Source organism: Neopelma chrysocephalum, unplaced genomic scaffold (genome assembly GCF_003984885.1).
Source record: "Neopelma chrysocephalum unplaced genomic scaffold, ASM398488v2 Primary Assembly neopelma1_106b, whole genome shotgun sequence".
NCBI lineage: Eukaryota > Metazoa > Chordata > Aves > Passeriformes > Pipridae > Neopelma > Neopelma chrysocephalum.
This window is the reverse complement of record NW_020897771.1, coordinates 58,676-74,952: the sequence shown is the minus strand read 5'-3', so window position 1 is coordinate 74,952 and position 16,277 is coordinate 58,676. Positions and strand designations below refer to the sequence as shown.

The window sequence follows — 16,277 nt, the reverse complement described above, 5'->3', positions numbered from 1 at the left end:
CATGGATGCTGAGCAGAGGTGGCACGGGACTGGGCCGCTCCAATTCCGGCTTTTCCACAGGCAGCTGAGCTTCAAAGCACCACCTGTGGGAGCTGGGAGCTGCCAGGACCGGGAGGCTGGGACACTGATTCTCGTCCCAGCCTGGGAGGGCTGCTTTATACTCTTAAATGTAATGTCTGAACACATTAAACGCTGCGTTAAGACAGAAAAAATCTAAGTTAAAGGCTCAGCTCGCCCTCATTTATTCCACCCAGCCAATTAGGATCACTGTCCCCAGAACAAAACACTCATGCAAAACCAGCAGTGAGTACCCAGACTCCTGAATTGCTAAAGGAGCTGTCAGGAAGGGGCAGATCACTGCTATTCCCTGGATAAAGCCCTAATGAAAGGATTTCTCCTTTGCACAATTACAAGGCTGCTCCTTCCAGTGCCACCAGCGGCCTGTGCTTTGTCCCCACGTTTCTGCCTGCTCATTCCCAGCTATTCAAGCCTTCCACCCCCAAGAACCTCACAGTTTACTCCCCAAACAGCTTGTGCTGTCACACATGATGTATTAAGTCCAAATAACTGCTGGCAAAAGCTGGGAATATTAAAAGCTACTTCTTCGGGCATTAATAACTGTCATGGAAAATTTCTTCGGAATGACAAATGTGGGCATGTTATCTTGACAAAGGCAATAAAGCATCCCTGAGCTCCTACAACATCAGGCTGTTGGGACGTTCACAGCTCCAGAAAGGAGTTGACAGTGAGAATGAAGAGTATCTTTTATGTGCAAATATTAGTGAGATAGGCTGCTGGTGCTGACAGCACCCATGATTAAATTTTACCATTAAATTAATGCCACTCCCCAAATTTGGCCGTTCACCCACCAGTAAATGGACCCTCAAGCAGAACTTAAGATCTGTCCCCTGTGCAATTCTGCTCCCTGGGGTTAAGGGAGTTGTTCCTCCTTCGCCAGAAGGTTTGGATGGAACCAAACAAAGCTGATGGTTTACAGGAAGGAAATGGAAAAGGGGGTAAAAGCGGGGTAAGTTGGTAAAGTCTTGCCTACACAGTCAGAGCTACTTATTTCCATGACAGTCCCACATTTCTGGATTACAGTCAGGCCATAATGGAATGTGCCCATGTAGCAAATTATTAGTTAAACTGGAGAAAACAGAGTGTTTGTGTGAAATCAGCAGGAAAATGGTAAAGCTGGATGAGCCTCTGGCTAAAGCTGCCATTGCTGGGAATCCTAAAAGGGTGGCCAAAAAAAGAAATAAAGCCACCACTCTGGACAGATGCCATTTAGGTGGTGGCTGGGATCAGTTTCCTTAATGGCCTTAGTGAAAAGTAGGTTAATGACACACAGCAGGGAAGGCAGGGACAGCAAGGAGAGAACCAGATGATCCCAAGGGACTGGAGTGACAGAGGAGCTCATAACACAGCTCCACACTCCGGAACCAGGAAGGTTTCCTGCCACCTCATCAGCTGAAGCAGAAGGATTTGGGATTACCTGCCAGTCGTTGTCACCCAGCCGTGAAAACAGCACATGGAACGTGAAGAGGGACATCAAGGCTCTGCCAAAAATACTGGGAAGCATCACACTACCCCAAAAATCACAGCTGCAGTATCCTGCAGGTCTGGGGAGCCATTTGAAAGCAGAAAACTCAAAGCACACAAAGGAGGACTGCCAAAAATTGTTGCACTGAAGGGGAGACTAAAAGCCAAACTTGTTGCTTTGGCAATATTTTTTTGCCTTAGCAAAGGCAAAGGTGGGCTGTGTGTAAATAAATCTGGTGGATAAACCCCAGTAAGAAGAGATATTTAAACACAATAACAACGTTAGACAGAAAATAAACCAGAAAAAATATAAACCATCTCTGAGCTAGTCATAAATTGGACTTTCCCCATCCAATTTGTACTGCTTTGTTCTGGGGAATAAAACCAGCTTCCATCCCAAACCCGCTGGTGTTCTAACCCTGAATGCACCCAAATATCATAGGTGCCCTTAAGAGGAGTAGTTTATTTTACAGGAGGAACCAGAATTAACTGTAACAGGAGGAAAGATTAAAACCTGCTATTTAATAAGGCCCCAGAAATGCAAATTTAATAAACCCCCCAGGTTTGCAGAGGGCATTGCTCTGGAACCACTCCTGCTTTGCCTGAAGTTCTCTGAGGTGTCTGCTGGTTCTCATTCCTAAACTGGAGGGTTAAATTTTTGGCATAAAAAACACTAAAAGCTTCACTGCGCTGTAGGAGAGCCCAATGCTTTCAGGAATATTATTTAAACCCGTATAAATTCCCTTAATTCTTTCTCTTTCAACGGTTCACATCTAAAAATAGGCAAAAGATCGAAGATATTGAAATATTTTCACATTACGTGGAAGAGGTTTGTGTTGGGCTTTCAAATGCTTTCAAGACTTCCAGTCTTACAAGAAGTCTTTAAAATCATAATCAAGGGCTTCTAATCTCCCAGTTCCTGAGGATAATGGACATGGAGTAAAGGGAGCACCGGATACACGGTCACAAGTGTAATCCCAGTACAGAGAGGAGGAAAAAAAAAAAAGAGGATAAACAGGGGGAAGTTCAGGTTACAAGAACCTGGCAGTTCACACAAAGCTTTTCACTTAACAACAGGAAGCCAAAAATGGGAGATCCAAGCAAAGGCTCCGTGCTCCAGGCAGCCTGGAAGCCTGGCAGGATGGAGTGGGGCCGGCGTGATAAGTGTGCAGTGCTGATGAACCCCTGTGATTGCTGAGGTTACAACTCACCTCCTCTGCAGGCAACACAAACACTGACCTCCCCCACAAACCAGGCAGTGTGTCAGAAAGCTCAGAGCGAGGAGGATTACCTGGGTGAGGCCTTGAGAACGGTCCATCTTTAGCTTGGGTCACCCCGAAACACAAGAAAACCAAAATGCTGGCGACGATGCCTCTGAAAGGGAAAACAGAACAACCTGTTTTATTGCTTCATCCTCCTCACCCCATGTCCTTTGATGGGAGAAACGTCTGGGTTTTTGTTTTTGAACTCCATCATAAATGGATCCAGAAACCATCCAGAGAAAAAAACCGACCCAACAGGGCAGTGCCTGAATCCCCAGGAGTCAAACACTTCCTTGTGTCTGTGAGCAGCTTTTATTCCCACCAGGTCACAGAGACAACTCGGGATTTAGCAGTGAGAAAGCTCTCACTGCTCCACTAGATTTCCATGAGATTTAAAAACGAGCTGTTAGACTTGTCCCCACTCCAAAAACAGCTTCTTAATGAAGCTCAAGACAAGGAGGAGCTTACAAGACCACACCAGCACTGCTGCTGTTTCAAGGGCTGGAACTGTAACACAGAGCCTAAAGAACATGACAGAGATATCAAATAAAAATAAATTATCGGACCAGGAGCCCAAATATGCCAAAGGCCCACAACCTTGGACATGTTCCATTGGTTTTAATGGATTAAGTGGCACAGAGCGATCCAAAAATGCTCTTTTTAATACACCTCAATTCCCACTAGATCCTGCTGTCTCATATCACCTGCCTAAGTGCTGGCTGAAGGGATGGATAATTGGGAAATAGCTCATTCCCTGTTTGCAGTAAATGATGCAACCCCTGACTGCAAATGAAATGGCTCAGCCTGCAGGAGCCACAGAAAATGCCCAATAATTCTGCTGTCAGAGAGAAAATGTTGCAAACCAAAAGCAATAGGAGACTGTTCATACTTTACACATGTCAAAAATTCCATTCAAAATAGAAAAGTGAAGGATTTATGACACTTATTTTGCAACATTCACCTCTGAGTACAAATGTTTGTGCTTCCTGAAAATAAAAATCGGGTTTAGTTAACAGATGTAACTCGGTTATTTTGCTTGCTTTAAACACTGGGAAGCTCACCAGAATTAGCTACTGAATGGACCTGTGAATAGACAGTTCCATCGGGATTTCCAGAGGTCTGGATGGCAAAACCCTTTCAGCTGATCTCAAATAATGAGAATATTCTGCATTTTGAGTTATAGTTGTGTTTGGAAGCACCAGCACTGGGAATTGTCGTGGAACAGCCTGTATTGTGTGAGGTGCGACAACCCCATCCCTGCTCACAGTCTGGACCCCTCAGTCCAGACTTTTGTTTTTGGTCGTTTGGGTCGTTTTCCCAAAGCTCGAATCCAAATCCTGAATCCAAACCACCACAGAAACTTAGTTGTGCTCCTTCTAAAACCCATTCTCAGCCCATAAAACACGCTGGGGATTCAGATATATCAATTTACTTCAAGTTCACCACGGCAAGTCTGGAAGCAAATCCCAAATTTGCATAATAGCCACATCATCTTCATTATATTTTGGTTTTTTTCCAGTGGTAACTAAACTTTCCCCCTTGACATCATTAATCTGTCTCCTTAGGAAGCTTCCAAGGCCTAACCAGCAGCCTGGCCTTGAGGCAGGAAGGCTCCAGGACCTGAGAGGGGGTTTCCTCTCCTCGCCTGGACGGACACAGGCAGTAGTTTTTCCTGAGCAGCAGACCAGGAAGGCACGAAGCAGTAAACCTGGGCCTGCAAAAATCACTTTAGCACTTCACCAAACAATAAAGGGAGAACCTGGCAGCAGCTTCACTGGTACAAACAAGCTCTTGTTTGTGCTAAGAGTCGATTCAGAGACACGGGACAATGAAGCCTGTCTGTGAGGAGCTGTGTAAGGTCCTTTGTCCTGGGATTCACTGAGCCAGCTCCCACTCCCTTGTCCCCTCCTGGGCTGAAGCCACGCTGGCACAGCTGGTACGACCCACAAGCCCTGGAAAACGGGCACATGGAGGTCTGGTCTCTTTGGTACCTCAATTCCTCTGGGGGAGTTCAGCCACAGCAGCTGGAGATCACCGACGAGCAAACCCACAGATCCCTGGATGTGTCCCCATGGAAGGCAGGGACTGCCAAAAACTATATAGAGACATTTCATGGCTTGAAATTCAATGTACAACCCTGGAGTACACAGGTGTTTTGAAACCTGAATGTGTTTTATATGGAAAAAGGTGTTTTTAAACCTGAATGTGTTTTATATGGGAGAAAAAAAAAATCATTTTTTTCCCCAGGATGCCTTGCTCAGCATTCAAAATATTTGGGAGCTGTGGATTTCTTCCACAGCCATGGTGTGCAAAAGAGGTGCTGAATGTTCATTTGGCTCCTCTCTGAGATAGAGCTCAGTCCTGTCCCTCCCAAGTGCTGAACAGAGGACAAGGGGACAGTTGTCAGTCGGGATGGGCTATTCCAAGGAACTGGGGGGAATAAAAGTCCCATGGATCAGACAGGTCTGCAGCACAACACCTCCTTGCCTAACAAAGGAAATGTTCCACTGTCCTTACAACAGAGGCAGTTTAATCACATACATAACAGGATCACGTGTGGGATCCTAATGAACTCTTGATTAGATCTACATATAAAAGATTTCCATAAACCTTACCTTTAAAAGAAATAATCCACCTCTAATTGTTTAATTGCCCTGGCCTGCTGCAGGAAGGAAAATGTCCCTGGAACGTCAGGCAGATGCAAACACAAATCTCAGCTACAGACACCACACCCCATGAGCTCAGAGGTCCCTGCCCTCACGTGGGTTTTGTCCACCACTTCTCCTGTGACTTACTCCATGACTCCACCCTCATCCTGCTCCTGTCAGTGACTGGATGGAGCACTTTTACAGGGTAAGACAATCCTGATTTTACAGGGGAGTAGGTGGGAGCCTCACATGACTCCAGTCCAGGAAACACAGCACCAGCAAATTTGGGAACTTCACCTCAATTTACTGCTCTGAGCACCTTCTGCACCTCAGCCAGAGCACGGAAACAAAGGAGGCTGGAGTGCTTGGAAGTGTGTACTTAGGATCTGCACCTACCCCCAAACACTGCTCCACTGTCAGTGTGCAGGAGGTGGAAATAAAACCCCATGACAGCTTCAGACCCTGCTCAGTGGTGCCAAAACCACTCCTGGTCATTAGGCAGCAAGTGTTCCCATGAAGTACCAGCACACAGGGACAGCCTCGTGCTGGCCAGGATTTGAAATCAAAGTACAGCTCTGCATCAGGACTGACAAAGATCTCGGGCTGGGATAAGGGATTTTGAGTTATGGAAGCAAAAATAAAAACCCTGTGAAAATTTGGGGCTATGGACATACTTATGCACATTGTGACCATCTCATTCTGATCTGAAATGCCTGGTTTTGTTCAGCTATACACTTAAATATATCTTTTTCTTGTTCAGATTTACACTTGAAGAGCCAGGAACACTCTGAGAGCAGCAGGTTCCCAGATGCTGGAGAAGGGAAGGGACAGGACTTGAGCTGGAATCCTTCATGTAGGATGGTGCTAAACTTGTTGTAGCACCTCAGAGAGCTCAGTAAAGAGGCTCATAGAGGGACTGGGATTGGGGCTGTCCTGTGCAGGGCCAGGAGATGGACTTTGATCCTTGGGAGTCCCTTTCAGCTCTGGATATTCCATGATTCAACTGAGACCAGAGTTCCCTGAAAATGGGCTCAGCATAAGGAGCATGTGAAACAGCACAGCCATGTCCACCCCTTCCAGGAATCAGGGCCAAGGCAGCAGGTAAAGCCTGGGAAAGGCCCACAGGACTCATGGTTATGCCTGCACTGATCTTTAGCTTGGAAAAAGGGATAATCTGGCCAAGTTAACTACTCTCCCCATGGGCATGGACCTTGAATGGCTGACAACAGCCTAAGGGAGTAGCACGAGCAGGAACACAGATGTATAAAACATGGAATATTTGGAAGACCGTGTCCAATCCTCAGGATGCTGCTTTTCAAGGATTTTTTGTGACAGGTAGGATTCCAAAGCCAGCGCAGCAGAAGTGATCAAAGCCTATTTGCTGCCCCTTCCCTGGTATGATGCTGTAGGTTGATTTTAACAACCGGGCACATCATTCCCCTCACTGAACAGGCAGAAAGCAACTTGTGTTTCCCCAGAGAAAGGCTCACCTGCTGACTAATCTTCCCTGGGTTTGTTTTGATTAAGGCAGAGAAGGCTCTAAGCTCAATAATAAGATATTCCACTGAGTCACCTCAGCTCTGTGTTATCACTTCTCCTTCAGCTTTTCCCCTTCCCAGCCTCCAACGGCCATTCCACAGCATGTCACGCCTCCAGCCTGGACTCCCCCATTTAGAAGGGGCAATAAAATGGCATTTGTTCACACAGAAGCCTTCCAGAACCTTTCCCAGCCCCAGACAGCTTCCAACTTGTTCCATTTCACCCCCAGGTGTAAAATCCCAGCGCTCAGGTGGGCACAGGGTGAGTTCCACCAGCCCCAGGCTCTTGTGCGACTGCCAGAACAACCGTGATTATCTCAGGAAATACCCCAACTCCAGGACAACAAATGCTATATCCTGAGTCACTTCAGAAATGTACAAAAATAGGAGGAAACCCTTTAATAGCAAGGGGGAAAGAAACATTACATTTAAGAAAACAGACTGGAAGAAAACAATGATTCTCACATTTCTAGCAAGGATGCTTTGCAGTATATTTTTAAAACATATCTAGCTTTTTAAAACACCACTTTTCCACATGCTATTTCTTCCCTACTGTATTGAAAAAGTGGAGAAATTCAACCCACATTGAATCAGTTTAAATTGCAGCAGAAACAGACCACACACGTAAGACTCATCTCATTCTTGTTTCCCTTTGGGCTACACGTCCTCATGGCAATTTTCGACAACAAACAGTGATCTGTGCTGAAATCCTGAACATCATTTTAAAAAAAGGCACTTGAGTCAGAGAAATTTAGTCATTTAGAAACGATGGTTATTTTAAGGAAAGGTTATTTTAAGAGAGGGTTTTTAAACCCCACCACATGATGGCCACAGGCTTGACAGTGACACTAAACTGATTAGAAATTACATTCAATGGTCAGCATCAGAGGAGCTTATGGCCTTATGATTGGTTTTGTAACTTTGTAAGGGTTCAGGCACTTCAATGAGGGGAGTGCAGAGGTTCCAAAAACACACCTGAGAACCCCCCTGCTCACTTATTTACCTCTTGGTGTTGTAGGCTGTGTCCTGGGGAGTCTCCTCCAGCAAGGTCACGTAGCCCAGCGCACACGTAAGGATGAACAAGACTGTTAAGGTGTGAGCTCTCCTAAAATTCAGAAGAGAGAAGACTGGCATCAAAAAGCAGAAAGACTTACATCCCCCCCCCCGCCAGTGCAGCCTCAGGAGGCCAAATGCACAGAGAGCAGTCAGGAATACTGAGGTTTTCTGTACTGTACAGCACAGGGAGCCGAATTTACAGTGGCACTGCATGTGAACTGCAGCAGCAACTCCAAAAACAACAGCACTGGATCTAAACACCTCCGGGTCTCTCCTCTGGTTTGGCAGGTCCATACCTGACAGTGCTGCTCTGTTTCACAGCCTACTCACAAAAACTGCAGCAGAGTGAACAGACCCTTAAGACTAGCCAAATTCACTCCAAACGTGGGAATCACGCAAGAAAAACTAGTCATTAAAAAAAAAAAAAAATTTAAAAATCTCTAAAGAAGAACAGTTGCAACTGTAAGAATTCCAATGCTGCCTCGAGACGCCTGATTTTCAGGGATTCCTGCAGTTTCAGTGCACTGAGCACAAGGGGTTTGTGTGGGAACAGCCTTGTCAGCAAAGCTGGGTGGTTATTCCACACCAGTAAAACATCCCCATCCATAGGTTTATATGGATTTTGGTAAAGCACTCAAGAAGAAATTCTTCTGGTACAGGTTGCCCAGGGAAGCTGTGGCTGTCCCATCCCTGGAAGTGTCCAAGGCCAGGATGGACAGGGCTTGGAGCAACCTGGGCTAGTGGAAGGTGTCCCTGCCCATGGCAGGGGGTGGCACTGGATGGGCTTTAAGGTCCCTTCCCACCCAAACCATTCCAGGATGACACACACCCCCTATATCCACTGATCACCACACAGTGAGTATTCTTACAACATCCACATCTTCTTCTATTTAAAGTTAAAAATTCCCTTCCCAATGAGAAGCCATTCATTGTTTTCAGTGGAAAACATCTCCAGTCATAGATGGGAAGCATGGGAAGTCTGGGCATGTAAACATGATAAAGACTTGAGTTTTGGCTTAAAGGACCACGAGATCTGTTATCACAAAGGATTAAAACAACCCAGGTATATAGAAGAAGCTCAGAAAGGAGAAAACCTGTGAAAGAAGGTGCCTGTATGTGGCACATTCAGCTCTATTTCCATTTTCCTTATATTTTATAACAGTGGCTCACATTCCCTTTCCATGTCACTGCCAACAGACCAAGGTTGGTATATTCAAGTTGTGCAGACAAACCCGGGATCACCGGGAATTTCCAAGCCATCCACTGACTTACCTTCAACCAACCCCCCAGCAACCCACCCAAAACTGCTCTGCAAGTCAAAGAAAGGCTGATTTTGAATGAAAATTCCATCCTAATCCAAACCCCAGCCACTCTCACACCATGGAAAATACCTCATAAGCAGACACAATCCTCTTCCTCCACTGCTAAAGGAGAGCTTGGCATTGAACACTATCCTTCCTCACGCTCCCGAGGGCATGGAATAACCAGCTCCAGGACCAAAAAAAGACAAGGATCCGCAAGTGTTTTCACAATTAGCAAGGACTCAACGTGTGAAAACCCAGGCAAAAAGGTTTTGGAGCCGTGAGCTCCTGCTCGGCAGCTGCATCTTCCCAGGTGCCGGGACAGGTGATTCAGCCATGGAACACTCACGTGACGTGATGCCTGTCCTGGATCCTGCAGGAGCTGGAAAACCGAACACCCTCCTCTCCCAGGAGGCAGGACAGCAGGGACTGAACTCATGCTCCAATCACACCACACTCTGCTTTCATATATGTATATAATTGATACAAAACACTTGTATTTTGATCAGCAAAAGGGCTACGTTAACTCAAGGCTATTTTTATATTTTATATGCCTCGTTTTATTGCTTATTTTTGAAACTCGTGTCTAAGAGGCTACAAAAATAAATCTAGAAATGCTGTCTCACACCTTACCATTTCACCACCTGAACACCTACACAAAATCAGTTCTGTTTTCAATGTGCTGAGTGTCGCACAAATTGCCAAAAATATCAGTTATTACATGTCCTCACGTGGATAAACACCTTGAGAAACTCCTCTACCAGCACAAGGATGATCTAGTTCCATTCCTTGCCCGTGGCACAGAGAAGGGTTGGTGTTGGGGAGCCTCATACACCCCGTTTTCCAGCTATTTTTGGCGCCCCAGCCACCAATCTGAAACCCAACCAGCTGCCCCTCTTAGGGAGAAACAAGAGGCTGAACTCCAGCTGCAGCCAGATCCCCTTGTAGCAGGTTTTCAAGGTGGTTGGTTAGTCATGGAAGGGTGCTTTCAGCACAGGAAATCCAGGATGAAAGACTTTTGGAGATGGGTTTGTCTCCTGGGAAGAGTAAGTTGGCAGCTCTGACAGAGAGCTGTGAGTAGCGACACAGCGATGAGAGACCCACATAAACCTACCTCAGAGGGGGAAAAGCATGGAAATACAGAGGCACACCATGTCCTCCCACAGCCTGGGAGGTAAAAAAAAATAAAACAAAAAGGAGCAGCGCGTGGAAGTGCTCGTCCCAGTGAAGGCAGGATGAATTTCACTGCACAAAGGGATTGTTTTCATCTCCGCACACGCTGTAAAATAACACACCAGAGGAAGACAAGCTGAGAACATCCCAGCGAGGTAAGCACGGCAGGAATTACGTGGAAAGGCTTATGTTCTCCTGGCCTGGAGCCCGGGAGGCTGAAAAGAGCTGAGCTGGCCAGACCGGGAATCTTCCCCTCGGGATTACACAGGAGTTCGGGCAACACGCACGAGGCAAAGGGGGTACAAACTGCAGCCAGTTCTAGGAGGTTTCACGTCCAAAACTCTGCACACAAAAATATGTAAGGCCAGGGAGAGGATTTACAACGAATACCAAAGTTCTAAAAAGCTGGAAAATTAAGTAGCTTAGTTTTCTGCCTTTTGGTGCTGCTGCATATGTGTCTCTTTCCCACTGAAAAAATTGGGGCATTGAAGTGAAATAAATTAGGCTTGTTTTTACAAAATCCACTTGCCCTGCTCATTCAAACACCCAGCAAGAGCAATTTCAGCAGCAGCAGCAGCCAAAACACCTCTCCCACACCGCTGCTCACAAAAAAAGTGGGTTTTTTTCCCTGGTTAATGGGATTAAGTTTGATCCCAACTTCTCTTTTTCATGCTAAGTCATTCTCCTGTCACATTGAGAAACTGCAAGGAAACGACTATCAGCGCCTTTGTTTTCCAAATGAAGCCTGTGACACAAACGACCTAAGAAAATGGTTGAAATACCTCTTTTTTGGGGGGATTGGGGCAGATCCCTGGATGGAAAGGGGGGAGCAACACCCCCGTTGGCCTCATTCAACCTCCCACAAAGTAAAATCAGCTTAAGCAAGGGCCGCACCCTTGTTATCCACTGCTTGTTTGTCACAAATGATGCAACAACTCCATTAAACACAACAACAATCACTGGAACACGATGCAAAGAATTTATTTATTAATATTTTGGTCGGTTCTCTTAAGTGGAACGAAATTCCAAAGGAGAGCCAGTCTAGTTTGCCCCTTGGGTTTAAAAAGTTTCCTTAATTGCTGCTGCTGGAGAAAGAATCTGTCAGCAAACTCAATTAGTCCCATCAGCAACTTCTTCATTATTTATTTCTTCATTCCAAATAATGACAGTCATAAAAGCATATCTGAGAGAGATTTTTTTAAATGGATGTCAGAGCTCTGTACCCTCCACAAACCAACACAATCAGCTGGGAATTCTAAGAAAATATGGCAAACAGTAGAACAAACCCATCCCTCCAACAGCAGCAGAGGGTTTGTGTGAAGAATAAGACACAGGCAAACACACCAAGAATTAGTACCAATTTTAAACCAACCAATATTTTGACATGCAAAATTAAGATCACAATTAACCGGGAAACTGTTGGGATAGAGAGAGTGTCTGGAAACCTTCAACAGAAATCCAACCATATAAATATCCCCGTTGGTTTTTAAGCTGCAGGCTGCATTTTAAAACCTGTTTAAACTCTCAGAGTTAATAAAACAGTCCCTATTCTTAGAGCAGCCGCACGTCTTGGGCACATCCATGAAATCACACGACGCCTATTAAATTTCCCTACGGACTTGGGACACTCCAAAATAGCACTGGGCATTTTCCTTGCCGTGAGCCAGTGCCTCTCCTCAAACAAACCCAGAAACAGGGACCTCCAGAGAACCAGGACCACAGGACAACAGCAAAGCTCTGGCAAATCAGGCGTTTTCCTTCTAATCAGGAGGAAGGATCAAGTCTCCAACATTTCCGAAGTTCTACAGAGTCCACAAGTTCTCCAAATGCTCCAATTTCAATTATTGAGCATTTTCATATTTAAACCTACAGAAATCTGTGTCCAGGTATTAGTTTAGAGCAGTCCTACTGGGACAGGTGACCAGGAATTATGGGTAACACACTCTAAGCACATTTTTCCCTTAAAACGTCGGGAGCACGTTTACAAAAAAAGCACAATATAGAAAATTAATGCCCAGGTGGGGCATTAAACTCTCACAGGCTCTCTGCACAAAGATATTCCATCTGCACTTCCAGCTCACTTAGCAGAACTATGCAATCCTATCCTTTCAGGAAAGGGCAGTGCCATTCCCACAACGCAATTCCCAGAACAAAGCTCCCCTCATCCACAACCAGCTGGCGAACATAGCCTAGTGGGATTGCACAACGCCTGGATGTCCCAGCTCCCTGGTCATGCCAGCATATTCCCACAGGCTGGAAAAGCACGGCTGGGTGACCCAGGAGTCTGGAGCAATGTTCCCCTGCTCCAGATAAGCAACATGCTCCAGTGTGCTGAATCCCGAGCAGGCAGCTCGGCACACGTGGAATCCCAAAACCGCCCCCTTAAAGCATGGAAAAATCCACACAATGTTCAGTTCCCAGCAAGCTCAAGGAATGCTGTCCTGGAAGTGCCACAGTCAGCCTCCAGGAGAAGGCAGTCCCTGCCCGCCTGAGGATCTTCCTAATCTCTCTTCCGGATAAATCCCCACCTCTTCCTCCAGACCTGCCCTTAGCAAATCCTGAGAGGTATTTTCACAGATAAGAACGATCTCCATAAGGAATGTTTTGGTTTGAACACCAATCCCATCTTTCCAAAACCAGCTGGTTTGCCCACACACATCCTCATTTCCAAGGCCATCTGGGAAGACTCTCACAACACTGAATAAACCAAGAGGAACACGCCGGCAGAGGCTGCTTCTTCCTTGGCTGCAAATCCCGTGCTCTGTGCACCAAACAGGCTGAAATAATTCCCACAAACACTGTATTAGCCCAAAGAATCACTGCCATTCCCTCTTTGTTCCATCTTTTCCTATTTATTTTAACTTCCTGAGCTCCACAGATTGCTGCTGCCACACCACAACCTTAGGAACCCGCATTGCACCCGTGTGATGGCAATATGGAATTATTAATGTGAGAGATAAAAAAACTCATTCATAATCAAGAGGTGACGTTAAACCAATCAAATCCAAATTAAAGCAAGGCTCAGGAAAAGCAATTAACCCACAGAGTCACAGCGTGGTGGCAAAGGCACATCTGGCACCTCCCAATATCCTCAAATCACGACTGGGTGGATGTTTTCCTGGAAGACCTGCTTTTGTTAAAGACAAGCTATGAAATAGATACAGAAGTCAAGATAACACAGAAATTTTAGGAGAAAATCATACACAATGTCCAACTACGTGATCCCTTCATCTAAATGATTCTTTCCCTTGGCATTTACTAGCAGCAAAAGGAGCTGCCAGGCTACACCGACTGAGCAAGTTCCCCCAACGGAGTGTTTTCCAGCTCAGAGTCATTGATGTGGAATAAGGACAGAGATATTAGCACACAACTGGTTTTCCAAAGTTTCAAACGGATCTGAAGAGCAGGAAGCCAGCTAGGAAGCTCCACCTTTTCCAGTGATCACATTTAGAGCAGGAAAATCGCCTCTGCGAACTGAACTGCTCCAGGAATGATTTCTGATTGTGTTTACAGGTCCCAAATTCTTTAATTTTTCCAAACAGAGCAAGCCACAGGGGTAAACTTATCCCTAACTTCTGGACTTCAAAGAGAAGGTACATGCCATACTTTTCCAAAGTCAGAGCATCCTCACAAATTCCCCTTTCCTGTAGCCACCTCCACATCACGAGAAGAGTCCCAAGGGTCACAGGAAGAAAATAATTTCTCTGGATAATCTTTATACTTGTACACTTTAAGAACTGAGTCATTGCCAAAGGATACTCTGTCATGCACAGGGCAAAAGGAACACCAGGAAAAGCCTTGGGACTTTTCCAGGTGTTTAAACTCCTGCCTGCCAGCAAAAGTTACTAGGGAAAAGAAAATGGGATAAACAGAGAAGTTAAGGAACAACTCAACACACTTGTCCCTGCTGCCCTCCTGGAAGGGACCACCCGACACAGGGAAGCTCCTGCGAGAACAAGGCACATCCAGATTTCCAAATGAACAACCCACATGGACACACTGACTGCATTACAGCATTTATCCTGGGATGACAGACAGCCCTGCCGCCACCACAGACAGGTGCAACGAGGGGAGATTCTACAGCAAAAAATCAGCATTTTAAGGCCTCACAAAACACCTGGCAAGAGCTACCTGAAGTAGAGAGTAAGGAAAGGACACTTTTACCCATTTTCCATTTATGGGATGGCACCAGGACCCAAGGATTCACTCAGCCTACATGTGCTGTGCTCTCCAGGGAAGGTCCTCTTGTCCCCAAGACCACGATGTACCTCGGCTACTCCCGCCTGTGGGGGTTCTGCAGAGATCCCGCTGGGATCCAGCAGCATCCCAGTGCTCCTTTGCAGCTTGCACTGGCAGGAATGTCACCTACTTCATTGGGATCAACACCCTCAGTGCCGCTGCTGCCCAGATTGGCAGGGTGAGAGCCAAGTGCCCTCCCCTCCCACTCCTCCATGACAGACTCCAGCCAAATCCCATCGCCCTCAGCTCGTATTCCAAAGGAGCCTCTGCAGTGTCAGCTTGGTTTCCTTCACCAAAAAGGTTCAGCACAGGCAGAAAAACCATGGACCCGCACACGTGTGTGCAGAGGGGATTTGTGGAACGACTCCAGCAAGGACAGGATTTAAGAGCACTTTTCCAGGTACAAACATACCACTTCCTGCAAGGACTGAACGCAAGGACAAAAAGCTGGTTTTCTCCGCTGGCCCAACACTGTCAGCTGTGGGTTTCTGCACTCGTTTTATGGACCAAGACACACAAAAACACAACAGGACTGGGGCACGACGACTTCGGCTGTCTGCCAGGATTACTGGGAAGAACAGAGGATGGAAAAAACCTCTTCCAAGACTGAGGGAGGGGGGAGAAGGAGGTGGGGTTCACATAAACAATGCTGATAGCTGGAATCAAGCAGAAATGCTTGCCCGCAGACAGTGGGCACCCAGGGTGTTGGAAAACACCTCCAGAGCACTCACCGAGTGGGATATGGGGAAGCTATAAGGGTCCTGCTCCTGGAGGGGCTGGGACCAGGACTGGGAAAGGAGGTGACACGACCTAAAGCCAGCTCCATTAAATTGCCAGGAAAACACCCTTAGCCTATTCCAGCACCAGTACCAGCTAAGCCAGAGCAATGTGAACAGCAGAAAACGGGTAGTAACTCCTTTAATTTCCCCTCCCAGACCCCACGCCCATACCCATACTTCAGGCTCCCATAGATACCCCATTTCTCAGTGCCCCCCCTCTATAACCCGTTCCTCAGCCCCCCACATCCAGCTCTCCAGCCTCCCCATCCTATTCCTGTGTCCTCCTCATATCCCACTGCTCAGCCCCCCTCTATCCCATCCCTCAGTGTCCACCAGCCAATATCCCACTCCCCAGACCCTCTCTATCCTATTCCTCAGTGTCCCCTCCATATCCCATTGCCCAGTCCCCCTCTATCCTGTTCCTCAGTGTCCCCCATCCTTCAGACCCCCCATATCCCATTCCTCAGTCCTCCCCCTCCATCCCGTTCCTCAGTTCCCCCCCTCCCATATCTCACTCCCCAGCCCTTCCTCTATCCTACTCCACAGTGTCCCCCCCCCATATCCCCTTGCTCAGCTCCCTCTCTGTCCCGTTCCTCAGTGTCCTCTCCCATATCCCACTGCTCAGCCCCCCCTCTATCCCGTTCCTCAGTGTCCTCTCCCATATCCCACTGCTCAGCCTCCCCATATCCCATTGCTCAGCCCCCCTCTATCCTATTCCTCAGTGTCCTCTCCCATATCC

General features: G+C 46.7%; 1 protein-coding gene across 3 annotated transcripts in view; it reads right to left on the bottom strand.

Moving 5' to 3' along the window:
* PTDSS2 (phosphatidylserine synthase 2) overlaps nt 1-16,277 on the bottom strand; it is a 33,818-nt gene that overhangs the window by 17,082 nt on the left and 459 nt on the right. The window contains exons 1-3 of one of the 3 annotated variants that reach the window (XM_027696329.1): nt 14,685-15,407; nt 7,994-8,095; nt 2,834-2,916 (exon numbers count right to left, since the gene is read on the bottom strand). In XM_027696329.1, the coding sequence (XP_027552130.1) occupies nt 2,834-2,916; nt 7,994-8,095; nt 14,685-14,695 (196 nt within the window). In that variant the 5' untranslated portion in view covers nt 14,696-15,407. Of the gene's footprint in view, nt 1-2,833; nt 2,917-7,993; nt 8,096-9,437; nt 9,557-14,684; nt 15,408-16,277 lie in introns of those variants that run through there. The other 2 variants (XM_027696330.1, XM_027696328.1) reach the window with 2 other exon arrangements.